Raw genomic sequence first — 27,476 nt, 5'->3', positions numbered from 1 at the left:
TGAGTGGGGGAGAGGAGTGGGGGGAGAGGGACAGAGAGCGGGGGACAGAGGGAGAGAGTCTTAAGCAGTCTCCACACCCAGCACGGAGCCTGATGCAGGACTCCATCCAAGATCTTCGGATCATGACCTGAGCCTAAATCAAGAGTCAGATGCTCAACAGAGTGAGCCACTCAGGCGCCCTCATACTTCACACTTTTAAAACTTCAAGACTTTTCTTTTTCTTTTTTTTAAATTTTTTTTAATGTTTATTTATTTCTGAGACAGAGAGAGACATAGCACGAGTTGGGGAGGGGCAGAGAGAGGGGGAGACACAGAATCAGAAGCAGGCTCCAGGCTCTGAGCTGTCAGCACAGAGCCGGACGCAAACTCACAAGCTGTGAGATCATGACCTGAGCCGAAGTCGCCCAACCGACTGAGCCACCCAGGCGTCCCCAAGACTTTTCTTTTTAAAGAATCCAAAATAAACACATGATAACTTGCTGACACTTCCCCGCCCCTAAACAAATTGATTACTCTTTGCACTGAAAACTGTAACAGTTGTAGCAGCAAAAGTTTTTAATAGCAATGAAAGTTTGCAAACTATATTTCAATCTTTTTCTTGAACTCAAAAAGTGCAAGATGTAGGGTTCTGCTAATGTTCATTAATGCTGTTCCTGTCCATAATCCTTCATTTTGTTGGCAAAGGCGGTTTTTGAATTAAGTCTATTTTGGTATACAGAAACATAACAAAATGAGGCAGGTATTGCAAAGAACGCACCTGCATGAATCACAACACCCAACTGGTCAGTTTGAAAAGGGTAAATGGCAGATTCAGGCAACGGAGGCCCTGAATAACGAAAAGCTCTATTTTCAGAGTCCCTGGTTGAATATTTATTTAGATCAGGAATTGTCCATCCACATCTGGTTGTTCACAAAAGCGAAACCGACTGTTTGAGTGCTCAATTCTAGCGTGATATGTTTCACCATGGGAGTGAAAGCTTGAGCTTAAAAGATAACAGTCATCAGAACTATCCAGAACAAGAAAAGCACCATCTGGCACATTTACTAGATTCCCTTCTGCCTCCCAGCATGTGACCAGTTCCCAGGACCCTCTTTAGTTCACAAGTTTTTTCAGCACCTCTGTCATTCTTGTCACAACCATAAGACCACTACTTTTCATTGACTCATAAACTCTTGCAACCCCAGGAGCAGAGTCAGGACATGAAATGATAGCACATACTGTTAGACACAAGGACATCTGTGCCAGTGAGTCCACTAAAGTTGCTTTGGATTTGATTATTCCACATTGGAGGTAGTAATGGTGAGCGTGGAGGGACATCGTCATGACTTACTCTTGGGCTCTGCAATGTGATGCCTATAGTGTCAGCAAGCCATTCACAGACTGATCCACAAAGATCTCTGGGGCAATGACTGTAGGCCCTGGTCTACCTGACTTCCATTTTCAGAGAAAGAGTTCCCTCCCACTTGAGAAGGAACTGCAGAAACTTCCATGGGAGAACTGATCAGACAACAGCTGGATGATCCTTCCAAAGGACACATCCCTTCACCTACAGGCACAGAACACCGAATGCAGTACTGAGGTGTAGGTCCATTAAGTACAGACACGTGTTCATTGAGGTGACGATGCAAATCTCCCTTCTGAGATTCTGAACTCTTTGGTGAATTCTTTTGTTCTTGGCACGCAGTTCCTTAGGTTGTGAAAATCTTTTCAAAGATCATTCATTCCATGCTGGATGAACCAAAGCTTTGACTCTTGCCTCCTGCATTTTGAAACACCTCTCTTCAGAGTTTGTGGGTCAAGAGGCCACCGGTGAGACTGTAGTGATGGTTGCCATCAAGAGAAGCAGACTTTATTGGTCTTTGAATCTTGTTTTTTTTTTATGTTTATTTTGAGAGAGAGTGTGTCTGAGTGAGAAAGGGAGAAGTATAGAGAAGGATAGAGACAGAGGATCCAAAGCGGGCTCTGTGCTGACAGCAGAGAGCCGGGTGCAGGGCTTGAACCCACGAGCGGTGAGATCATGACCTGAGCCGAAGCCGGACACTTAACGACTGAGCCACCCTGGCGCCCCTGAGCGCGCGCACATCTTTAAAGAGTATCAGTGCTGAGGAGAGGAAAAGGTATCCTCAATTGGCAGAGCTCCTAGAGTGTGTGCTCCCCTAGCCTTCCTGCTTTTGTTCTGCAGAAAGCAGCCTTTTAAATGTACCCATTAAGGTTTCACTCTTTGATCTATTTTTTTCCCCAACTTTTTCATCTGGACCGTTGATAATCACAGCTGTTCACATCTCCATCTTAGCGGCTACCAAATAAGGCATCGTGTTTTCCAAACTCCCTGGCTACTGATGGTTCTTGTACTACCGTGAAGTCCGTTTTCTCGTGGACTTTTATTCAGGTTCAAATATTTCTGGAAGGGTTTAAGACGGATTTTCTTCGTGGTGGCTAGTTTGCGGACCCCGAGGGATCAATCTCTCTCTCTGGAATGTTATCCCCGAACATCTGGAGAGCCCGCGGGTCGACATCCGTGTGTTTCTGCAGCTTCGTTGAACCTCTGGAGCCATTTTTCCGGCGGCAGCGGCGCGGCGGGAGGCGGCGGCCGCGGACAGAGCGTGACTCCCGCTCCCTCGCCCCGAGCTGGCGCGAGCGCGGAGAAACGGGTGCTCTTTGGAGCCGCTACATTTGTGGTCGTTTGCTACACGGTAACAAAAACCTAATGCGCCACTCGCGATGTTAGTGGGAAAACAAAGTTTTGCATTGGGGTGGAAGAAGCTGCTGGTTTATTTCAGATGATTCTGAATTTAGAATTGCGGCACATAAAAGGGAGAAAAAAAATCCACAGAAATCTGTGTGAAAGAGAATACACAAAAGCACCCTCTTCACTGCCCACGTCAGGCCTTCTTGGTCACCCTCCTCCAGCCTGAAGTGTCTATTCCCTCCCCCAGATATTTATAGACCTGAATGTAATTTATCACCTAAATAATACTCTTCTGTTTTATGCTCTAGTGGCTTTTTAGTGTCTACCTAACTGGGCTTCAAGTTCCTTGGGGGCAAGATCTGGTCTTGTTGATTTTTTGTGTTCCCCGCGGTGCCTGGCACAGAGACTCTAGTAAATTTACTGGACTGGCCAAAGACGGCATGTTTATCTATTGAGTAAATCCTTCAAACTAAACCTTCCAGGTGCTATGCCTGGAAGGTACCTGGAGGGGGTTCTTGAGAGTTCAGCTGGGTTTTTTCCCTATGGAACTACTGTGAGCCCCACCATCCAGCTTTCCACAGCAAGGAAATGTATCATAACATTCTCTGACTCTTCTCTCAGGGTAAGGAAACTCAGATCACAAGTATGGATAGGCCAAATAACCTACCTGACAGGGAACAGGACCTGGCATTGAACGACAAAAAGAATTTTACTTAATCAGCTAGCACCCACTGATCAGTAAGGCCTAAACATCTGCCAGTGGCATCTGAGAAGTCTGTTCTAAAAGTTGAAAAGCTGAGTTTATTCACCACAGGTGGGGCACTTGTAATGAGAGGGGGAGAAAAGGCTTTCCAGGTTAAATCAATTTGAGAGAAGAAAGTGGTACCCAATTTTCAGCAAGAGTTTGTGGAGTGAACTTTGTCTTTTTCATTGCATGTGACTCTTAATTATTGGATGTGATGGAAGAAATTCTCATATGAATTTTCTCTGTGCTCATATGCATAATTAACAGTTTGTGAGCTGTCTTGAAGAAACTGAAGCAGAACTGGAGGGCGTAGTTTTTTTTTTTATTTTAATGTAGTCAAATGACTAGGTAGTAGAAAGGTTTAAAAGAAATTTACTGACCTGTTTTCTTAGATCAAGAGTAACTTTGAAATAAAAGGCTCTGAGAGATCCACCTTGTTGCCTCCACGAGCTTATAATAATTTCTTGCTGATATGGCAAGGTACCTTAAATCCTTTGTGCAAGGAGATACAGATTAATACCTATGTTACAAAATATCTGAACAATGGACTTGAAACTACGGGGGGATCATAAGAGGTGATTTGTCCAAGGAAGTGGAGGCAGTTCAGACTCAATGTAGATGTGTGGTTTTAGGTAGATGGCAAGTGAATTCATCTGTCATTGTCGAGCTGCCTTGAGCTAAATGGAATCATCGATTGTTAGGATTTGCAAAGCTGTATGATGGAAATGAAGTCACAAGTCCGAAGGGAGTGAAGGATTTTGACGAATATGAATCATCTTTAACATTTTTATGGTTGCCTTTGGAATGCCAAGGCATTTGAAGCATTTGCCTCAATACCGTGGGCAGAACTACGCTGAACACCAAAACGATTTTGAAATTTCCGGCTATATGGCTAACATCTGAGATGTTTGGGTTCATTTGGCCCTATGAAAGTTATCAGTGTTTTTCATCGAAGTGCTTAAATCAGTGGCTGGAGTCAGAATTAAGACTTGTTCAAATCATAACCTTCTCCGCCATCGTTTCGAACAACAGTTCAGTCTGTGAAATATAAACATTTAAATTCACTTGCTCAGGTTGATCCATCAACCTTGTAACTATCGATTTTTACACGAATAAAGTTGACGAGATTTTTTTAGACGCCTCTGGCATTTACCTTAAAATCTACTCTCTTGGGTAGGTAATAGACTGTATAACTCCGGCAAAAATATTTTCGTTTTATAGACGGGTTTCTTTTTAAGCCTCCGCTTCGCTATTGAAAAACTTGGCCGCTTCTGCCCCAGACGGTGCCCTAACCACGAGTAAGGTTGACAGGGTTGCTCGCATGCGCTCTCGCCACAATCGTGTTTGTCGCAATGGGCCCGGGCGGAAGGTTACACAAGAGCTAGCGACATTGATTATAGTCATTTTGTCGGTTGCGCTGGTTACCGCGCTACCTCCGCGCTGGTACTTGATTGTAACAGAAAGTAGTTCCGGCCCGTGTTGTTTCAGCCGAGGAGCCGTCGCCGCCATTTCAAGACCGTGAGAGGTAGATGGCCAACCAGAGTTCTAAGGTTCGAAGCCTGTAACTGCTGCCGCCGCTTAAGCCTGCCAAAATACTGGTGTGTCTGCTGCCCTCTTACTTACTACCTCCAGAAACATTCTTGCCAGTAGTGGCGGCAGTAGGTCAACTACCCCCTTCTCGTTCTCCTTCAAGAAGCTCCAGATGGCGTCTTCCGTGGGCAACGTGGCCGACAGCACAGGTACCGGTGTCCGTTCTACCTTGGCAGAAGCCCCTTTGGGGTCTCGCGCCGTCGTCTACCTCTCGTCACTCCCTTCCTTTCCCCTAGCCATCCCCATCACATCGGCGGCATTGCTGAGCTTTTCGTCGTCTACCGGCATCTGTTCGGGTTTTCCGCTGTTCGCTCCTCAAACATTTCCTCTTTCTTGTTCGCTTTTTGCTTCCATTTTTTGCTTTTTTAATCCCATCAATTTTTTAGCTTCCTACTCTCTCGGGACGCTTCTACCACACGTGCGCGCTTAGAATGTCTCGGAATGGACAGCGTTGGAATCCCTGCCCTTTCCCTCTCCTTCGCAGCCCGTTTCCCCCCAAGTTCGGCCTATCGCCCCCCCTCCAGAACCGCCCCCCCACCCCAGCCCTTTCCCCCTAGCCGGATTTGGTTCTTTTCTGTCAGTCTAGGGCGGGGGTGCCATTCCGATGTAGTCATAGCCTCACTTTGCATCACCCGAGGACGAGCAAAAGCTCCTTGAGTGTGCTGTAAGTAACCTCGGAAGAGGGGATACTGAGCGGCGCCCCGCTGGGCAGCGCCTTTTTGGTGTTCCTTCGGTCGAGCGGCCCCGGCCTCGATTGGAAATTTCCAGGGGTTCCTTTGGCCACCGCCCGATTCCACCCGCTGCCCCCAGCCTGGATCTCCCACCCCGTCTTCCCTCCCCTCCCGCGGGGAACCACACCCTTTCCTTCGCGAGGTTGCCAGCCCTGCGGGCCACTTCCTATCCTTGGGGATAAACCGGCCCGGCGCTGGTGCTTTGGCGTTGACTACCCTGCCCGCCGAATTCCTGCTTTGTGTTACTTTCTCCCTGTATTCTTCCGCCGCCTCCTCTGGGTCTTCCATCCCCATTCTTTAGCTTGGTATCTCTATTCATAGGGTATGTTATTTTTTTTTAAGTTTTCATCCCTGCTTGAAGAGTTTGTAAAGCAACTGGAGTGTAGCTGCACAAGTGCAAGGCGGTTGCCCTTTTAGACCATTCAGTCGAGAGCATTCGGTACTAAAAATAAGAGAACCAAATTATAGGAGTGTCCTTCAGCTGCCTTTCCTTGTTGAGGCTATTTGGGGCGGAAGGGGGGGAACTGGGCTGTGGTTCTAAGGTTTCCCACGAAGTTATTTTGTTTTTTTCTCAGTTGAGATATGTCAAGGGTTTTATTATTTTTGGACATTCTGCAGCAAGTAGTAGGCGAATCTTCAGTTGTATCTTATCCATGAGATTGTAGGTAGTGGGGTTAATAATTAGTGGGTGTTCCCCTTCCAGGAATTCTGGAAGATTTAAGATTCTGTAGTAGCTTGGCCTTTTCTGTGTGTTATTTTATTTGAGGAAGTTGTCATTTCAGGTGTTAATATTAGCAGATAAGGGGCTTTGAAAAGTTGATAAAGTGATGTGTTAAGGAGCTAGGAAGTTCTAGAGACTGGTCTAAAGTGTAATTGATTCTCTAGCTTCTGTTTGGGGTAGAACCTCACCCAGGTTTGGATGCAAGTCGCTGCTCTGGTGTAGTGGTCACCTTTACATTCTGTCAGGAAATTTACTTTGCTTTCCTGAGTATACAGATAACTTGCCAGCTCTGATGGTTGGGGAGCTAGGCTGAAGTTTGAGCTTGTCCCTATGACCTTGGTAGAATTTAAGTAATTTGTACATCGTTTCCCATTCCAACCTCCTAATGAAAGTGCTATGGTCAAATTCCTAGTAATGTGTCATTGTTTAAGTGTTTACAATCGAGACTTAGGCAGTTTCTTGTTTTTCTCCCCTCTCTGGGCTTTAGCTGCACCCTTAGTCTTTATGTATCTGATTTAAGTCAGATGCAGCAAAATGCTTTTCATTTGTTATTCATTCTGTCGCATTTTATCCAGTGGTTATATACTTTAGCATTTCCCCATTCTTTTAAAAAACTGTTGCAGTTGTAGGCGACTGCTTGGTTTATGTAGGGTTGTTTGCAATGTCTTGATCCTTTAGTTGGTGTCAGAGCTCTTTGGAAAATACTAGTCTTAAACCAGTGTGGGTGGGATTTAGCTAATTTGGTTTCCATTGTGAATTTGGGGTAATAGAGGAGCGATATAATCGTGGGTCTTTATTTAAAATGTCTGATGACCCTTTTAAATATTTGGGCTCTTGAGAGACTAATTCATCTTGTTTATCAGCTGTTTTAAAAATAGCACCTTTACTTTCAGGGTTTTTCCCCCTCTTCTGGTTTCTAGTGTATCCCTTAATTGAATCAAGCAGTTAAGTTGTGAAATCTACAAAAACATCAATGTAATTTTAAGAGTTAAAAACACATCTGGTGTTGCTACTCAGGTTGAGAGTTACCAGTACTCCACCCCCCACCTCCCGCAAATCCAACCTAAAGCATGGGACAGAGTATTCTGTTTCCAGTAGGTTATTCTGACATCATTAAATCTTTGTGACTTTGCAAATCACGTTTTGTGTTTTGTTTCTGTATGTTAACTAAGGTGTAAGGAATAATGTGTAGTGAATCTTTAGATGCTACCTCTGATTTATAATTTAAAAGTACAAAGTATATTTGTTCATAAAATGTAATCTTATTTGGAAGTAAATGTTTCTAGTCTGGGAAAGAAAAGTTAATGCTGAATTCTAAAAATACCACTTCTGCACCTGATGTTAACTTGGGGGTATAAATAAAGTGCAGAACACTCTAGTGCTTTACATAGTTTCAAGCGTTTTCATCTTTGAGTTTAATATACCATATTTTTACATTTTTTTGTTTGCATTTCTAACTTTTTGTTTTCCCCCCTCCTTCCCTCAAATGTTTTGATGATTCTCCAGAACCAACGAAACGTATGCTTTCCTTCCAAGGGTTAGCTGAGTTGGCACATCGAGAATATCAGGCAGGAGATTTTGAGGCAGCTGAGAGACACTGCATGCAGCTCTGGAGACAAGAGCCAGACAATACTGGTGTGCTTTTATTACTTTCATCTATACACTTCCAGTGTCGAAGGCTGGACAGGTAGGAGATGGGGGGGGGGGTACCTGCTGGTGATTGCTGCCTCTGGGTGTTGAGCCTAAAAAATGATACTTAAATATTTGAACTGGAAATTTTTCCAGTACTGGGTTTCAACTGAGCCACCAACGCACATCCGCTCTTTTGCCCACTTGTGACATGCCCAGCTGCCAGTTTTTCTCCCTTTTGTGTGCTGGTTATATTGTCAGTATGGCTAGGGACCTTTTCTGGCTTTTTCCCCCCACCTACACCTGCTTTCTTTGTTCAGAAAATAAATTATTCTTAGTGTGCATCTGAGCATCCAGTCTCACCTTTGTAAGATGTGTCAGCTTGAGGAATGGAAATGCTCAGAAATGAGGGTGTATATTGCTGTGTTAGGAGATGCATATGTGGTTGAAGTTGCAAATGCACAAGTCATTATGATATGCTACTTTTAGCTAATCAGCTGAATTAATCAAAAGGGAGGAATCTGTGTTCTTATCCTTTTAATAGATTGCCATTCTGGCTTATTTAGACATTTAAAGATGTGTGTCATTATATGTTAAGAAATGGAAGATGAGATGAAAGTCCTGCACATAGCATTTTCATTCTTAGTGTTCATGGCTTCCTATGTGGCAGTTCGGTAATAAGACTTTAGTAGGAATTTTATCTCCTAAGAAAAAAGGATTCTGATTTGAAATTTGGAACTTTGATTTCCAAAAGTTTTCTTACTATACACTAGTTAAAAGACGATGTATTGTTACATAATTAGCAATAATAGCACAGGATCTTCAGAAACTGAGTTGCTTATGGGCCGTACCCTCTTGTGTAACATGCATACCCATGTGCCAACACTTTTCGCTTTTTCCAGATCTGCTCACTTTAGCACTCTGGCGATTAAACAGAACCCCCTTCTGGCAGAAGCCTATTCGAATTTGGGGAACGTGTACAAGGAAAGAGGGCAGTTGCAGGAAGCGATTGAGCATTACCGGCATGCATTGCGTCTCAAACCAGATTTCATCGATGGTTATATTAACCTGGCAGCTGCATTGGTAGCAGCAGGTGACATGGAAGGGGCAGTGCAAGCTTATGTCTCTGCTCTTCAGTACAATCCTGTGAGTAAAATTTTAATGGTTATTATTTTCCCTTTACAGAAGCCCAGAAAGAAACATAGCCTGCTACTTCAGACATTAAGTAGGCCTTTTCTTTTGCATGGAATAAAGAGTTTAGAAATGTTAGTTTACTTAAAATGGTGAAATTGCTTTGACCCAGTCTGCATTATGTTTTAAAAAATTCATTTTATCTAGCAAGTTACATTGAAATGTAAAAATTATCCTTCTTGAAAGGAACTCTACATCTATTTTTATGCCTGTAAAAGTACAGAACATTTGACATTGTTTCTTTGGGTTGTTTTGAATAAATTTGGATACATTCTGATAGGTATTTGTAACAGTTAATTGATTTTCAAGGAGTAGTGGATAAAGGGCCTTAATCTTTAATATAAAATAGTTAAGATGCCACTGTGCGGATCAGTGACATGGAAACTAGGTTGCAAAATTTCTTAGTGTCTTAATTCTTTTTCTTCTTTCAACATAATTAAGAGTGGTAGAATGGAGGTGGTAGTATCCAAAGCAGGTCTTTGATTAGTTCTTAAATTGTTTTGTCTAAACTGCAGATGTTTTCTGGCGAACAGGTGAGGCCCAGCTGGCAGATGTTACGTTCACACTGTATTAGGGTCTCTGAAAGAGTCATAAAAAAAAAAGTAAGACTTACCCTCAGAACTTTTAACGTAGTTGGGGAAAGAAGATAGATGCAAACTTAAGAGGTAATGATAGAGGGAGTGTAGGAATCCAGAAAAAATCAAGAATGTGTAACCAAGCTAAGTAGTCAACATTTAGCATTGCAGCAACTCTGGAAGTACTTAATAAGTAATTATGTTACGTGCCATTTGTTGAAGGGCTACTATGTCCTCAGACACTGTGCCAGTTGTTTCAGATGTTGATCTTAATGTTTACAATGGTCCTTTGAGGTAGATGGTATTATTGCAAATTTTACGAATTAAAAAAAAATAGGGGTAATGTAACTTTCTTGGGATCACACAGCTAGTAATGGTGAAGTAAGGTATTAAAACCTGAGCCTAAATGTCATTCTTTTTCTCCTGGTAACATTTTTTAAAAAATTCAAGTATAATTAACATACAGTTATTAGTTTCAGCTGTAAAGTGTAATGATTCAACAATTCTATACTCAGTGCTCATCACAATAAGTACTTTTTTGTAATGCTTATTTATTTTGGAGAGGGAGAGAGACAGAGACAGAGAGCGAGCAGGGGAGAGGCAGAGAGAGAGAGAGAGAGAGAAGGAGATACAGAATCCAAAGTAGGCTCCAGGCTCTGAGCTGTCAGCACAGAGTCCGATGCAGGGCTTGAACTCTGGAACTGTGAGATCATGACCTAAGTCGAAGGCGGATGCTTAACCGATTGAGCCACCCAGGCAGCGCCCCTAAGTTTTTTTTTTTTGGTTTTTTTTTTTTTTAATGTTTGAGAGAGAGGGCATGCATGTGGAAGCTGGGGAAGGGGCGGAGAGAGAGAGAGTCCCAAGCAGTCCTCCCACTAACAGTAGTCCCAAGAACCATGAGATCATGCGAGACCTGAGCTGAAATCAAGAGTTGGTCACCCAACTGACTGAGCCACCCAGGTGCCCCACAATAAGTATACGCTTAATCCCTTTCACCTATTCCTCCTCCTCTCTGGCAATCATCACTTTGTTCTCTATATTTAAGAGTCTGTTTTTTTGTCTCTTTTTTGTTTCTTTTAATTGAGCTTGAATATCTTGAAAGGAAACATAGAAGAGAGAAGAAATAAAAGATTAAAAAGGGAATGATGTGCCCAACGGGCACACAGCCCTTAAATACCATTTGAAAACCATTGATCATGTCCTGCTGTCTCTTTATCCCTATTTTACAGGTTAGGAAACTGCAGCTTAATTTTGTAGCTTGTGCAAAGATCTGAAATCGCTTTTTATCAAGACATCTTTTAATGATTATTTTTCCAGTTAATTTTGAGTTTAACATTAGTTATGTATGTATGTTAATTGCTTTTTGTATGGATACAGGGAAGTCTTCCAGCTACCCTTCTTGGAGGTAGCCAATGAAATTAATTTCTTAAGTATCTTTTCAGAGATACTCAATGCACACATATGTAAATCTGAGTGGCTGTTTATAATTTTTTCTTTAAAAAGTACAAAGTACTTTTTATAAATTGCAGTACTCTTTAGCTAGTTACAAAAAATTATGGGGAAACCCCCATAATTGGCCCCTGTTCTTGCCAGGGCTCAGAGTTCACTTGTGCACCTAGATGTCACAGTCAGTTCTTTCCCTTTATTTTTTTTTTTAATTTTTAACGTTTTTTTATTTATTTTTGAGACAGAGAGAGACAGAGCATGAACGGGGGAGGGGCAGAGAGAGAGGGAGACACAGAATTGGAAGCAGGCTCCAGGCTCTGAGCCATCAGCCCAGAGCCCGACGCGGGGCTCGAACCCACGGACCGCGAGATCGTGACCTGAGCCGAAGCCAGACGCTCAACCGACTGAGCCACCCAGGCGCCCCTCTTTCCCTTTATTAATCAGGGTTGGTTCTACCCTTCTTTTGTTGATTGAGTATAAGCTCACTTGTACCCTCTTACTTACATAGCTGTGGCCCCAAACATCTTGAACTCTGATTCCCCTTGGCTCAGGTTTCAAATTGTTTACATATGTAGCAGAGCAGTCTATCGCTGCTGACTATATACCAAATTGTAGGAGTATGATGAGAAGGGAAAACTACAGTGAGAGACAGAACCATGTTTTTTAGTATCTAACCTGTCCACATAAAGCTGGTTGTTGTGCCCTACCAAAGAAAGAAAAAAGTCCTAGAAAATAGAATACATCATGGGACTACTGCTTGAAGGCTTTGAACAGCTATTCATTCCCATCTGGTTCTGTGTTTCTACTTGTGGAAGGTGCTGCTTTATTTTTATTCCTTTACCAGTAAGAATGGAAAGAGGATTGTGCAAACTGCTTCTTTTCACCTAAATAGACTATAGCAGTCATGCTTTACCTTATTTCAGGATATCTAATCTTAGCTAGATTTCAGCTTACTCTTAAATGCCTTTGTCAATTCAGTACTGACAGAGAATCTTGAGTCTGTTCCTAAGTTGTGTCCTTGTTGGCAGTGCATTGTTGTCCTGAATCATAGATGTAGTTGGCATTCTATGAAAAATAGTTAAAATCAGGTTATTTTGGTTTTGCAGCAGTGAAAAGGTAAAATGTTATGATGGTATTCTTGGGAACCTGTTTTTGGCAGCGTTTATCTTTTTCAGTTAGTGATAGAAGTTATTCTGTGACTTGATTATAGAAATTTTAAGATCTAGAGCTGTTTCATATTTTGACATTTTGAATTGTCTTCTGTGATGTCGGTTTAATAAGTTAACTGAAATTTTAGTCCATTGTATTTGAAGGTCCTCTGCAGCTGGTAATCTTCTACATGATGGCTCACCAGAGTTCCAGCAGTCTCTTTTATGAATTACGTATAAAATTGTCCTTTGTAAAATGGCTATAACCTTGAGTTGCTCTAAGGAGTGTTGTTTCTGGGTTTGTTAGTTGTTGAAATGTTGCTTTGGCTTTGATTGTGGATGCAGAACACTGAGAGCTCCTGGCATCCTGACCATCACGTTACTGTCACGTTGTTACTGTTATGAGCTTCACTTAACGCAGATAAACTGTATAAAACCATATCTTTCTATCTCACTCTGCTTTTTATTGTGTTTGCTGTGCAAATGTTACATTTAAATATTTGAGTGCTTATTGTGTGTGCAGTGCTTTATTAACAATTGGGGGTGATATGTGCTGGGGAGAAAAAGTTGAGGATTATAACATGAGATAGAACCTGACCCATAAAGGGAAAAAGGGCGTAAGTTCCTTGGATGATTACTGTTAGAGAGTATTAATCAGCAGAAGATTTTCTTGAGTGGGTGCTTATAACCTAAGCATTCTGTAGGAAGGTAAATAGCAAGAAGACTTCCTTGGCTGAAGTGGTGAGTCAAGTAGTAACAAGAAGTGAGTGTAGTAGAGGAGAGTCAATTTGAAGATTTAGAAAGAATAGAGAGGCTGAGGAGTTTAAATTTAATTTGAGAGGCGATTGAGAACTACTGTAGGTTTTTATCAACCTGATTTTACTTCGTGTGTATGTGTATATATAGATGTTGTGGGTAGGGGTGGGGGCTGTAGGAGGAAAGGCAGGAAATACTATTTTAGGAGGGCTGGTTATACAGGAAATTCTTACTCATTTTAAAGTAGTTTTAGGTTTTGAACTTTTGGGGGAATAATGGTACCCTTGAATTTCCTAGAAATCTGTTGTGTGTAAAGGTTTGGATTTCCAAATGGGAGAATTGGATTTCAGTATTATACTATATTTAATATGAAATATTTTAACCTTTTTCTAAAATTGCCTTGTTGATTATCTTATTATCTTGAAGATAGTCTATTTTTAACTGTGGGCATTGTGTTAACTTGATTTAGTATGCTGTAGTGGATCAAGATGATATCACTAAATATAAGTAGATACTGTCAGGACTTGGATGGCATCCATCCAAGAGTTTATAGAAACTAGAGGGTAGGGGTGCCTGGGTGGCTCAGTTGGTTAAGTGTCTATCTTAGGCTCAGGTCCTGATCTCATTGTTTGAGAGTTCAAGCCCCGCATTAGGCTGAGCACTGACAGCACAGAGCCTGCTTCGAATCCTCTGTTTCCCTCTCTCTCTCTGCCCTTCCCCTGCTTGCTCCCTTTCTCAAAAATAAACATTAAAAAAAACCCTAGAGGGTAAAAGTTGCCCAATATCGTTGGCTAAAATGAATTGCTCATTCCAGTCACTGTTGGAGATTTATTGCAAGATTTTTGATTCTTATGGCAGAAAAGTTATAGGAATTGGTAAATGTCCAAAGATCTAGAACTACAATAATCGGGTGTAGCAGTAGCTAGTATGAACAGATTGGATTGTTCAGTTATGGTTGGCCAAAACAGAAGGGTAGCCTTAAAGTTTAGGAAAAAAATTATACAAGTAGATAACGTTATAGAATTCATTACTTCTGAGAGTATAAATAGGGTTAAAAATGCTTAGACTCATTAGAGGAGGATAAATTTGTAATAAGATTGATGATACCTGTGATTTTTTTTCTTTTTTGAAGATTAGTATTAGCCTTTTGTACTTGAGGTCGTGGGAGACTGTCACTCTCTCCCAAAACGCCAGTCATTGCTTGATGGACTGGACACATCAGGTAGATCATGGAACTGACCCAGTATGGTCAACCATAAAGGTGTTCCCTGGCAGCCTGTTCTTTGCTGGCTGACTTTTGGTTCACTTGATGGATGATAACATACATTCACAAAGGCTGTTTAACAGTAAAATTGATCACCGGATTCTGGAAACCATATACAGTTGTTCATAGAGTAATATATATGATGATACTTTGGCACAATTGGCAAAAATTCACTTACTGGGACTTAATTTAAGGCTCTTTTACCCATGCAACAGTTTGGAATGATAAGCTTACTCCCTATTGCCATTGTCTGTGCTTGTTGACTGATAGATTTGAATAACAAAGGCAAACAAGGACAAAAATTTAAGCTCACTGTTCTGATGAGTCTTTTTACTGATGAAGGGACTGGTGAGTCAGATGACTAGCAACACAGTTGCGCTGCTAATAAAAAGCAGAGTCAACTGCTTTTCATTATTCACCCACTCAACTCTAATGGCACTTAATACTAATGAGTAATCTAGTGGCAGGTGCCAGGATTGAAGCTTTGGTTGGATGGTAATCCTTCTGTCTAATACTGAAATGAAGTCAAGGCTTCTAAATATGCCTGACAGCCTAAGGGTAGGTTTGCTGATAGCCAGTCACAGCTAAATACTTTTTTTCACCATGGAAAATTTTTGGCCCTTGATAGTGGAGTGATTCATCATAACCTTTGAACAAATATTTAATGCTTTTTTTTCCTTTCTTTTTAAGGTGACTGATATTTAGGGAGAGGAGAAGCTATAGTAAGGCCCATGGTCTTTTATCTTAAACTGGTGGGATCAAATGTATTTCCAAATTCGGGATTTTTAGGATTTTAGAAAGATGGTGATATCTGTATAAAACTCCCAGGTAGGTCTGGAGCAGCACCTTCTAGTAAGACACATTTATATTTCTGCAGCAAAAGGTGTGAATAGTCACACTAAGTGAGATCGGTAAATTTTATACATAGCTTCGCACCAGTTCTGGTTAGGTTTAATCATCAAATAAGTTTTTTGGGAACTTTTTGGAATTTGGAATTGAGAATGAGGGATTGTGGTTCTCTACTTTCATTTATCAAGCAGAGTCTTCAGTTTACAGAAGAAAATGGCAGGGAGTTAGATGCATAAAAGTAATTTCAAGGTATTTTTGATTGACAGTATAATTAATGAATATCTCTTGGTTTCTAGGATTTGTACTGTGTTCGCAGTGACCTGGGGAACCTGCTCAAAGCCCTGGGTCGCTTGGAAGAAGCCAAGGTAGGTGTTTGATAGAACACATTTAAACATCAGTGTTATGAAAACTTGTACTTTTTGCCAAGTCTTCAACTCTTCATTGAGCTATCTCCAAAAAACAGTCCTACGAAACTGAGGAAAACTGTCGGCATGAATCACCTCAGACTAGAGCAGGGCCAGGCTTTGGCGTTTCTGTTCTAAATCTGGGGGTAAAGCAAGAACCTGAACATTTTGGAGCCTTTCTGCTGAGCTAGATCATCTTTATAACAATGGGCTCCGTCATGATCTTATGTGGGAATAAGTAACATTCCTTCAAATCTGAGGCTTGCCTGCTGGTGGCAAGCAGAGCGCCTGTGATTTGGCTCAAGACTCCTATATGATGCAGGTGCCATTGAAAATGCTGCTCTTCTAAGTCCTTTGTGGCTTGTAAGTGGAGAAGAATTTCATCCAAATGTTACCCTGTAATACTGGCATTTAAAATTCTTATTTAACCTTCCTCCCTTCATCTTCCTTACCCTTTTTACAGTGGAAGAAAGGCTGTTAAAATGATTGCAAATTAATAATTGGAACGTCCTGCCCCCTCTTGTCCCCACTCCCTCCCTAAGTTCCTTTTTCCTCTTTTCCAACCCTAGTTGTCTACCTTCTTTTCTTCCTTACTTCCTTCTTTTATTCCTCCCCACCCTACCTCCTTAAAAAAAAGCAGAAGGACAAAGCTGGTTTGTTTGGGAAATGGACTGATCGAAAGAAAACTTGCCAAAGTGGAAAGGTGGCTTTTAGCATTCTGTGTTTCCAAATAATGAATTTGAACATCAGGTTGGGTTATTAAAGCTTTTGGTATAATTGTAAATTAAATTTCCAAATGAAATTGTCTTGTTACAAGCCACCTTACGCAACCGCGCTGCAGGGGTGAGGAGTGGGGAGAAACCAGAATGCTTCTGAAACTCCCACCTGTTGCTCTGAGCCCCACGCGCATGCTAATGCGTGGAGTGTATGCGCAGCGTAGCTGTCTGTTTGCTTCATCAGGGAGGGAGAAGGCTTTTCAGCACCATCTAATGTTAAAAGGCACTAGTTTTAAGTGCATAGCTCATAAATTCTGCTGACACTTTGGATTAACCTTTATGTAGGTTTCCAGCTAATGAATTGTAATGGATTTCAATCTTAGTTGATAAATCTAATTGGTAATTTATAGAACAAATATTGAATAAGCTCCTATTAATTGTCACCCCACCAAGCGGACAGCTAACATGAATTGCACTTCACTGCAGCTTTAGAGATCGGTTTAGGCTGAGACATTGCGCCTGCCTTAGGTTGCTGACTTCTTTATTTCAGAGCTCTGGAGACACCTAGTTTGAAAAATGTTTATTCTGTTTTTGTGAGAACTTAGTGAACAAGAACATACTCTTGAGTGAAATGCAATGTATTTCTTTTGTAATCAGTGCATTTGAAAATTCAAGCCAGCATATTCCTACTAGATGGAAGCAAAATTAAGTTGTCTTTGTAGAAAATGAAGAGCCTTTCTTCCAGCAAAAATCCCTGCTGTATGCAATAGCCCTGATTAACCCTCTCCCTTCTGCATGTTTCCCATATTACAGACTTGAGACTGTCCTCATTCCCATATGTAATAGACATCCAAAGAATTTCAATTGCTTTGTTGAACTTTTACTAATGATCTTGTTTTTATTTTCTCTCTTGTTTTTGGTTTTTCACCATTGATATTGTATTTAGAAGGTTTCAGGTGGGTGAAACCTCCTATTCCATGCGTAAGGTGCCTCGCTGAAGGGAGCTCGAGGCCTGGATCTAGGGCAGACACACACCTCCTCCTCTTCCAGCAAGGAACGCACCGAAAAGTCACATGATGAGAAATATGGTAACGGGTTTGTAACTGCCACAGCAAAACAATTTGCCTCCATGCCTGAATCTTCTGTCTTGTGGCTTCAGAAACAGCTTAAAATAATTTTATTTACAAGCAAGTTATGTAAGAGAATGTTTTATACTATAGCCACAATTCTGTCAAAGATAAGTAAAAGTTAATTGATATTAAAAATTATTAGAGATAATTTACTAGTAAAAGCTTCTAACTCTTCTTGTTGTTCATTTTTTTCCTTTTTTCTTCTTTGTTTGGATTGCAGCATTCTGCTCTTCTGATGATGCGCTGTGACCCTGCAGTAGCGCAAAGGCTGCGCAGCGTTAACGCGCAATGCGTGCAAATGAGCCCCTGTGAACGGTTGACTAGATGAGTAATCTGATTGACTGGCTCCCTCAGTCCTATTGTGTAGCCTTTTTGGATAAAATTGGGTTTTAATATACCTCCAGTCCAACTAATCTCATTAAACAAATATTCTCTATGGGCCTGTCTAGTAGATTAATGGATCTGGTTGGCCGTTTGCTGCGTCTAGGGGTGTTCTCTGTAGCGCAGCAGTTCGCAGCGATTGCGCAATGCGATGCTGTTAGGTCGCGCAAGCGATGTTTGCGCTCGCATTACAGGGACCTCAACCTAGGTGCAATCCTGTCATATGAGGTTTCAGCTTCAGTCCCCCTTGGGAGACAGGGGCATTGCGAGAATGTAACTTAGAGCCTGACCTTCTCATACCTGACATGGCAGAAAAACCCTTTTCTCCTCAGTAATATAGTTTTGACGTTAGCGAGGAGCGTTGTTGTTTAGAGCAGCATTTCCCAAAATGTATTTTGTGGTATTCTAAAAATGTCTAATGAAAGAGTTCCATGGTCAACTAAGTTGAGGGAATCCTGTATAAACAAACGGATTTAAGAAGTTCTGTAGCAAAGAAACTGGGTTTCTTTTCTCCTAATTTACTTGATCATGGAATCCTTTTTTTCAGTGATACCCGTTAACATTTTGTAGAACACACTTTGGGAAACTGGTGAAGGAGGTGGGGTGGGGTGGGAAAACTTGGCTTTAAGTGGCACTCTCTAGATCGTACTTGAAAACCTAGCAAAAGCCCTTAGGTGTTCAGATAAGAGGAGTCCAACATAGAGTCTTAAGGCAACTGACTTCCCAGATGAGTCCCAGTATGAGGGTCGGTCGTTGGTTGGCAGAACTGAACATGGTGGTTTGCACTTGGGTTCTGGTGGCGCAGGCGCAGGAGCAGCCAGCTGTGGCAGCGCATTAGTTTTGGCGCAAGCGAGCCTATGCTGCAGGGTCACTTTTGGCTGGTCAGAGAAGGAATAATGATATCACCTTCTTCCCCCCACCCCAATCTTTTTTTTTCCCCTTTACAAATTTTCCCTTTTCCCTTTACCTCCTTCCCCTCCCATCTTCTTTCATTAACCCCCCCCCCCCAAGGCATGTTATTTGAAAGCAATTGAGACGCAACCGAACTTTGCAGTAGCTTGGAGTAATCTTGGCTGTGTTTTCAATGCACAAGGGGAGATTTGGCTTGCAATTCATCACTTTGAAAAGGTTAGTTATTAAATTAATAATTGGTACTTAGGAAGTGCTTATGTGTGCGGGCTGTTTTTATTTAGAGCTAAATAATAGGCCTTTACATGATCAGTCACATAATATCCTTGTTTCTCTGACCGTATTTAAGGCATTTGCTGGATGGTATATGATATGGCAGTTTCCAGTTTTGCATTGAAAATGTAGTAATTAAAAATCCATTTTTTAAATGGGCAACTTTAAAAAAGCAGGGTTTCTTGGTCAAAAGGCTGATTCTAGCTGGGGGTAGGAAATGTACAGAATTCATCTGGAATGCCCTCTTGTACCAGAAAGCATGGAAGCTTTGGTATTACTTTGATTATGTCTAAAGGACTCAGGAGGCAACTGGAAGAGGCTCACACTGGATAAAGATGGGACTTGAACATTAGGAATATTATAACGGAAATATATTGAAACTTCTCATGTGTTTCAATCCATGAGTTTATAAATATACTAAAAAGAAATTCAGTGGTCACCTTTGGAAGATCAGGAGCAATTCATTTTGAAAACTGGTTAAAGAGGGAAGAATAAAGCATTTATCTTCCTCCTGTATGAACTGGACCTCAGGGTAACCCAGTAGTTGGATAGGGGGAAGTTTCTTATTTATAGAAGTGTTCCAGCTAGTAAATGAAAAAGGAATGATAGAATCAGAGTATCACCATTAATAGATTTAGACATTTATTAATGGCAAAAAAGACACAACCAGACAGTATGTACTTTTTTTTTTTTGAAGATTTTATTTCTAAGTGATTTCCACACATAATGTGGGGCTCAAACCCATGACCCCGAGATCAAAAGTCACGTGTTCTGCCGACTGAGCCAGCCAGGCGCCCCTAGAAGAGTTAGCCTTATTAATTTTGAATAAAATAGGGCCAACCGTTAGAAGTATTTAGCTCATTAAAATTGGAATGGACCCAATTAAAAATGTTTCCCTTCAGGACCCATTTTGCTGTCACATTACATGAGCAGTTACTTTGATAACCTTGAGATTTGTGAATAATGAGAGGGTACTGAAATGACTGGGTTTTATTTTCAGTGAAAGAAATAAGATTTAATTATATTAGAAAATGTAATTGGAGGCCTAAAATTATCTCAGAATAAAAACTTGTAATTGGAAAGTTTATCTGAAATCCTAACTTGATCTAATAGCTGCCTTGTAATTTTTAGGCTGTCACTCTTGACCCCAATTTTCTGGATGCTTATATCAACTTAGGAAATGTCTTGAAAGAGGCACGGATTTTTGACCGGTGAGAGAATGTTCTATCTGATAAATTTTCTTGAGTCTTTGTTGCATTGACACCTGAGACTTGGGACTAAAATTATGGCCGCGGTCCATTCAAACACATTTTCCTTTTCTAGTATATTGCTCTTCCCTCATCATGTCTGATGTATTACCTCTTATTTATAGGCATTGTTGCCTGACTTTTCATTGTTGGCTTTTCTCAAAGCCATTATCTTTCTAAGAATTTAGTTGACCTTTCTCTTATTGTAAACTGTTGAAATGGTCATTATTTATTTATTATTTTTTATTTTGGGGGGGAAGAGAGAGAGAGAGAGAGTGTATGTGCATGAGCAGAGGAGGGGCAGAGAAAGGGGGAGAGAGAAAATCCCAAGCAGGCTCCTGCGCTGTCTGTGCAGAGCTTGATCTCTTAGTTCACGTGATCATGACCTGAGCCGAAATCAAGAGTTGGATGCTTTACTGACTGAGCCACCCAGGCGCCCCAAAATGGTTAGCTTTTAGACTAAATTATTTCTTTGATTCACAAAGCTAAGTAAATCCTGACTTTTGACTTGTTTTTGTTGTCAGGAGAGAGCTTATTTCTTATGTGGAGATAGAAAATTTTTCAGTGTAAAAATGTATTTTATTAGGGTGAATTTTGAGTTGAGGTTAAGTATAGTGTGAATTATAATTGATATGCTTTGGTACAGTATTATAACATGAGTTAATTGTAGCAAAGCAGCCATTGAAAGTTAGTTGCATTATGTGTGTGTGGTTTTTTTTTATTTTTCATTTTTTATTTTCAGAGCTGTGGCAGCTTACCTTCGAGCCCTCAGCTTGAGTCCAAATCACGCAGTGGTGCACGGCAACCTGGCTTGTGTATACTATGAGCAAGGCCTGATAGATCTGGCGATAGACACCTACAGGCGAGCTATTGAACTGCAACCACATTTCCCTGACGCTTACTGCAACTTAGCCAATGCTCTCAAAGAGAAGGGCAGTGTAAGGACATTTATTCAGTCTATTTCTTTGTTACTTGATAGGATTAAAGAGTTGTTTTTGTGCGTATTGTTATTAAGTATTGAGGTGGTCAGTAGTTTCACTTTGGAGTTTTGGTTGAGAGAATAGCAAAAATGACCTATTTTCTAGAATATTATCAGCCCCTCAGCTTAACCAAGCAGTTGTTAGAATAACATCAGTGGTGGCTCTGTGATTCCTTTGTGGACGTTTTGAATAATTTGTTTTGTTTTCTAGGTTGCTGAAGCAGAAGATTGTTATAATACAGCTCTCCGGTTATGTCCTACCCATGCAGACTCTCTGAATAACCTAGCCAATATCAAACGAGAACAGGGAAACATTGAAGAGGCAGTTCGCTTATATCGTAAAGCATTGGAAGTATGTTCAGGGTGGTGTGGATGGATATTTTGTCTGATAATAGAGGAAAAGCAGTTAAAGTTAGCCACTTCGTCCATCTCTTTTGTAAAAATTGTGGTTGAACCATTCATGAAGCTAGTAATTGAGTAGCTACGGTTTGAGTGAAGTCTTGTGTAACATTCAAGAAAGACTCTACATTGAGTTCATGATTTTATGAATAGATAAGATCACAAAAAAGTTAAACAGTAAGTTACAGTTCAAGAGAGGTTGCCAATAAGTATAATTTTAGTGCCTGATAGCTGTAGTGGTGGTTGGTGGGTGTGGTAGGAGTTTAAAAGAGATTTCAGAAGAGAGAGATGCTGGAGTAATCAGCATAAACTAGGATGAGGAGAGGTCTATCTCATCGTGGTTTGAAACAAGGAGAGATCTAAAATGAAGAGGTAGAATTTGAGCTACTTGGCTTTGAAGAAAACAGATTTAGAGAAAGGTAGACAGAACTTTAGGGATATAAAGGTATTTGGGCAAAGTTCTTATTGTGGTAAGTTACTACTGCTGTTGTAGAAGTTTTTAAACCTCGGGTATCATCTTGACTATAGGTCTTCCCAGAGTTTGCTGCTGCCCATTCGAATTTAGCAAGTGTACTGCAGCAGCAGGGAAAGCTTCAGGAAGCTCTGATGCACTATAAGGAGGCTATTCGGTAAGACGCTCACCGTCATGTTGTTATCATTTCCTCTCACGTTTTAAAATGTTTGGCATTTGGCACATTTGGCTTGTGTTAAGATGACTTTTAATAACAGACTACATTCAGGGGGGTTAAAAGTTTTTGTGCTAGATCAATAAAATGTTTGTTTTCTTCTTTAGAATTAGTCCCACCTTTGCTGATGCCTACTCTAACATGGGAAACACTCTGAAGGAGATGCAGGATGTTCAGGGCGCCCTGCAGTGTTACACTCGTGCCATTCAGATTAACCCTGCATTTGCAGATGCGCACAGCAATTTGGCTTCCATTCATAAGGTACTACTGTTTGTTATGTGTGCATCTAAGCACCTAATGTTTAATATTAGGACAATTTTTAACCATCCCTCTGTATTTATTTCCAGGATTCAGGAAATATTCCAGAAGCAATAGCTTCTTACCGAACTGCTCTGAAACTTAAGCCTGATTTTCCTGATGCTTATTGTAACTTGGCTCATTGCCTGCAGGTAAAGAATAACAGGCCAGTAATTGGCTTTCATGTTGCAGTCACTTTTTAATTGTTATGTGCCATATTAGTCCAAGCCTGGCTGGAGACCCTGTTCTTTAAAGGGTTATCTGAAATTAGTCCAAAGACACATAAACTGTTAAGTCTTGAATAGGGTTTTCTGGATAATAATGTCTTTTTGCCTCCTCTAGATTGTCTGTGATTGGACAGACTATGATGAGCGAATGAAGAAGTTGGTCAGTATTGTGGCTGACCAGCTAGAGAAGAATAGGTTGCCTTCTGTGCATCCTCATCATAGTATGCTATATCCTCTTTCTCATGGCTTCAGGAAGGCTATTGCTGAGAGGCATGGAAACCTCTGCTTGGATAAGGTGCAAATGTTTTAAGTTTTTTTGTTGCAAAGTAAAATACAGATAGAGAAAATGATGTGGATCAAATGTATATGGTTTAATGAGTTACCATAAGGTGAATACCACCCAAGTTGAGAAGTGAGACTTTGGCAGCCACCGCAGAAGCCCTTTCCATTGTGTCTGTCTTGATCATAACCCCTTCCATCCCATAAGGCAGAATCCTAACAATAGATGGATAACGTCTTCTTACAGTTCGAAAATCATAATGTTTAATACAGTGTTTAGTATTTGATATTCCATTTTGAGAATTAGAGCACTAGTTTGTCAAAGGTGGGAGTTTACTCAACAGAATAGATTGGAGTGCTAGATGTAATTCTGTATTTTAAAGGTACTTCCCGGGGTGTCTGGGTGGCTCAGTCAGTTAGGCGTGCGACTTTGACTCGGGTCATGATTCCATGATTTGTGGGTTCTAGCCCTGCATCAGGCTCTGTGTGAGCAGCTCAGAGCCTGGAGCCTACTTCAGATTCTGTATCTCCCTCTCTTGTGCTTGCTCACTCTCCCTCAAGAATAAATAAAACATTAAAAATAATTTTTTAAAAAAGTGCTTCCCTACAGAATTTTCTAAAACGCAGGGTTTGTCATGCTCTGTCCACACTGCCTCCTTTCTCCAAGTTTTAGATTTTGCTCATGCTCTTTCATAGGCCTCAGGAACATGATAGAGTATGAAGCATATTACACAAACTGCTAAGATTGTATTGAACTGGCTATATGAATTAAATGAAGTATTCTGGGGAAACCATTCCCAGTAGGTGTGAAGTATAGGTTTGTTTTGCTTTTAATCAATTTTCCTAGGTTTATGTATAGATTCAACTTGACTAACAAGCATTGGTTTCCATTGGTAGATTAATGTCCTTCATAAACCACCATATGAACATCCAAAAGACTTGAAGCTCAGTGATGGTCGACTGCGTGTAGGCTATGTGAGTTCTGACTTTGGGAATCATCCTACTTCTCATCTTATGCAGTCTATTCCAGGCATGCACAATCCGGACAAATTTGAGGTAAGACTAGTGTTTGTCTAGAGACACCATTTGTTTCATTAAACAAAACCTCATTTGTGGCTTTACCATCACCATTAGGTGTTAAGCCTAGTGTCTTTTTTTTTTTTTTTTAATGTTTTATTTATTTTTGAGACAGAGACAGTGCATGAGCAGGGGAGGGCTAGAGAGAGAGGGAGACACAGAATCCTAAGCAGGTTCCAGGCTCTGAGCTGTCAGCACAGAGCCTGAGGCGGGGCTTGAACTCACCGTGAGATCATGACCTGAGCCGAAGTCCCAGGCTTAACAACTGAGCCACCCAGGCGCCCAAGCCTAGTGTCTTTTTGAAAGATTTGAGCCGAAGTTTTTACTCACTTTTAATGTTTTAATTGAAATACAGATGGCATACAACATAGTGCATAAGTTTCAGGTGTATGACATAGCAGTTTCACAATTATATGTTCTGAAATGCTCACCACAATGAGCATAGTTGCTGTCTGTTACCATGCAGAGTTATTAAATATTATTGACTGTTCCCTCTGTACTTTTCATCTCTGTGACTCATTTTATAGCTGGAAGTTGCACCTTTTAATCCCCCTCACCTATTTTACCCATCCTCTTCATCACCCTCCCTTCTGGCAACCACTAGTTCTCTGTATTTATGAATCTCTGGTTTTTGTTTGCTCACTTGTTTTTTAGATTCCATATATAAGTGAAATCATATGGTATTTGTGTTTTCCTGTCTGACTTATTTCACTCAGCATAATATTCTCTAGGTCCATTTATGTTATGAATAGCAAGATTTCATTTTTTTATGGTAATGTCCCATTGTATGTATGCATGTGTTTACACATACACTCTCCACATATTCTTCATTCATCTGTTGATGGACACTTCCATATCTCATTGAGCCAAGGTTTTTAAATATACCGTATGCTGCCTTTCAGGTATTCTGTTACGCCCTAAGCCCAGATGATGGCACAAACTTCAGAGTGAAAGTTATGGCAGAAGCCAATCATTTCATCGATCTTTCTCAGGTAGGTGAAACTCCTACACTTCAAACTTAATTTTGAACAAATAGTGAATAAAACTATTGGCATATAGCTTGTATTTTTTGTGACAGATATTTTTAACATCAGCTACTACAAATGGGCAATTGCTTTGCTCTTATTTGCTTAGTCATTTACATTTATAATCAGCATGGATTTTGCTGATGTTGCAAATGAAATAGAAATGTGGTCTATCTGTGCTTGGACATAAAACTCTTCTAGGGATTAAGCCAGGTCTTATGACAGTAGATACTTAATATTAACTGAATAAATTGACCAAAATGGTGGCTTGGAAGAGGAATACATAGGTTATTTAAGGAAAATAGATGAACTATGGTTCATCTATCTTTGTGGGCCTTTGCCTTTGGTTATCTTTATTTCCATACTTTATTGCTATTTCTAGGAGCATAAATTTTATGTTAAATTAAGAATGAGGAGTGCCTGGGTGGCTGAGTTGGTAAAATGTTTGACTCTCGATGTTGGCTCTGGTCATGTGAGTTTGTGACATTGAGCCCCATGTCCGGCTCTGTGCTGACAACCAGGAGCCCGCTTGAGATTCTCTCTTCCTCTCTCTCCCTGCCCCTCCCCTGCTTGTGCACACAGGGTCTCAAATAAATATTTAAAAAAAGATTGAAACCTGTGGAGGAATTAATTTGCTGAGTCTTGAGTTTTTTATTCAGACTCTGTTGGCCGCTTTGGTGACTAATAGAGATATGCATTGTAGAATATATCTAGTAATTCACGTATGAGTCATTGATACCCAGCAGAAGGGTTTTGAGATTCTTGTCATTTAAATAATATGTACTAACATCTTTGGCAGTGTAGCTGTTGCTATGGGACCAAGAAGCATACTGCCTTCCACTTCTGAGATGTTCAGGAGCTCACTGCTTATTGACTGAAGTCTAAACTCTTCAGCATGGCCTTCACAGTCTTTCTGAGTCTGAGCACAACCTTGTTGGCCAATACTTTTCACCCACCATTTCCCCTCATGTATACCCTGTACCAAATAGCAATAGCAAATAGCACCAAATAGCAGTGATCTACACACTATTTTTCTTAATCTACCATGCACTTGACTCTGATTAATTCATACTTTTCTCGTGTCGAGATTCTATTCTGTCCAACTGCCTCAAACTCCTTCCCATCTTTGAAGAAAGACCCATTTCAAATGCCAGCTCCTCTATGAAGCCTTGTTATTCATACGTTCAGTCTAGAAGTAAACTCTCCTTCCTGTATTCTGTATTCCTTCCTGTATTCTGTTTCTGTAATGTTTTGGGCCCATTTTAAGGGCACTTAACCACATTTTTACCCTGCATTAATGTAACTTGTGTTGTTCTGTTTTGCATCTATGACTCTGAATTTTATTTGATGCCATTAAGACGAATTGAATTAGTTTGAGGGGCTCCTGGGTGGTTCAGTTAAGCATTTGACTCTTTATTTTTTATTTTTTTAACGTTTATTTTTGAGAGAGAGAGCATGAGTGGGGGAGGGGCAGAGAGAGAGGGAGCCACAGACTCTGAAGCAGGCTCCAGGCTCTGAGCTGTCAGCACAGAGCCCGACGCAGGGCTCAAACCCACAAGCCGGTAGATCATGACCTGAGCTGAAGTCAGACGCTTAACCGACTGAGCCACCCAGGCGTCCCAAGCATTTGACTCTTGATTTCGACTCAGGTCATGATCTCACAGTTGTGAGATCTGTCTTGAGATCAAGCCCTGCATCAAGCTCTGCTAGGTGTGGAGCCTGCTTAAGGTTCATTTTCTCTCTCTCTCTCTCTCTCTCTCTCTCTCTCTCCTCCCTCCCCCCCCCCCCACTCCTGCTTTCCCGCTCATGCTCCTGTGCTTGCTCTCAAAGAAAAATAAAACTAATTGAATTAGTTTGAGATTATACATAGTGAGTTCTTTTTTTATTCCGTAGATTCCCTGCAATGGAAAAGCTGCTGATCGCATCCATCAGGATGGTATACACATCCTCGTAAATATGAATGGTTATACCAAGGGTGCTCGAAATGAACTCTTTGCTCTCAGGCCTGCTCCTATTCAGGTAAAGAAGTTCATGATAATTGCTCACAATGTTTATTGAACTAAAAAGACAGTGATGTGGGTCGTCCTCCGCCCCTGTTTTTCTGGCATTTGA

The 27,476-nt window shown here is 40.9% G+C and overlaps 1 protein-coding gene and 1 pseudogene across 2 annotated transcripts in view; one reads left to right on the top strand and one right to left on the bottom strand.

Annotated features, from left to right (window-relative positions):
• Positions 1 to 641: 641 nt before the first annotated feature.
• LOC124521543 (suppressor of cytokine signaling 6-like) lies at positions 642 to 4,452 on the bottom strand (annotated as a pseudogene).
• A 481-nt stretch (positions 4,453 to 4,933) lies between these two features.
• The window catches only part of OGT (O-linked N-acetylglucosamine (GlcNAc) transferase), a 36,731-nt gene continuing 14,188 nt past the window's right edge, over positions 4,934 to 27,476 (top strand). Inside the window, exons 1-15 of one of the 2 annotated variants that reach the window (XM_047092608.1) lie at positions 4,934 to 5,174; positions 8,014 to 8,164; positions 9,009 to 9,252; positions 15,632 to 15,700; positions 18,978 to 19,094; positions 20,280 to 20,359; positions 21,138 to 21,333; positions 21,586 to 21,726; positions 22,302 to 22,402; positions 22,567 to 22,720; positions 22,807 to 22,908; positions 23,099 to 23,278; positions 24,160 to 24,318; positions 25,242 to 25,331; positions 27,258 to 27,383. In XM_047092608.1, coding sequence (XP_046948564.1) covers positions 5,138 to 5,174; positions 8,014 to 8,164; positions 9,009 to 9,252; positions 15,632 to 15,700; positions 18,978 to 19,094; positions 20,280 to 20,359; positions 21,138 to 21,333; positions 21,586 to 21,726; positions 22,302 to 22,402; positions 22,567 to 22,720; positions 22,807 to 22,908; positions 23,099 to 23,278; positions 24,160 to 24,318; positions 25,242 to 25,331; positions 27,258 to 27,383 — 1,947 coding nt within the window. In that variant the 5' untranslated portion in view covers positions 4,934 to 5,137. Of the gene's footprint in view, positions 5,175 to 7,983; positions 8,165 to 9,008; positions 9,253 to 15,631; positions 15,701 to 18,977; positions 19,095 to 20,279; positions 20,360 to 21,137; positions 21,334 to 21,585; positions 21,727 to 22,301; positions 22,403 to 22,566; positions 22,721 to 22,806; positions 22,909 to 23,098; positions 23,279 to 24,159; positions 24,319 to 25,241; positions 25,332 to 27,257; positions 27,384 to 27,476 lie in introns of both variants that reach the window. The other variant, XM_047092606.1, reaches the window with a different exon arrangement.

This window comes from Lynx rufus, unplaced genomic scaffold (assembly GCF_022079265.1).
Source record: "Lynx rufus isolate CCGP_SWC_20201006 ecotype Redwood Valley unplaced genomic scaffold, mLynRuf1.p SCAF_30, whole genome shotgun sequence".
Classification (NCBI taxonomy): domain Eukaryota; kingdom Metazoa; phylum Chordata; class Mammalia; order Carnivora; family Felidae; genus Lynx; species Lynx rufus.
This window is presented reverse-complemented; position numbering and strand designations above follow the sequence as displayed.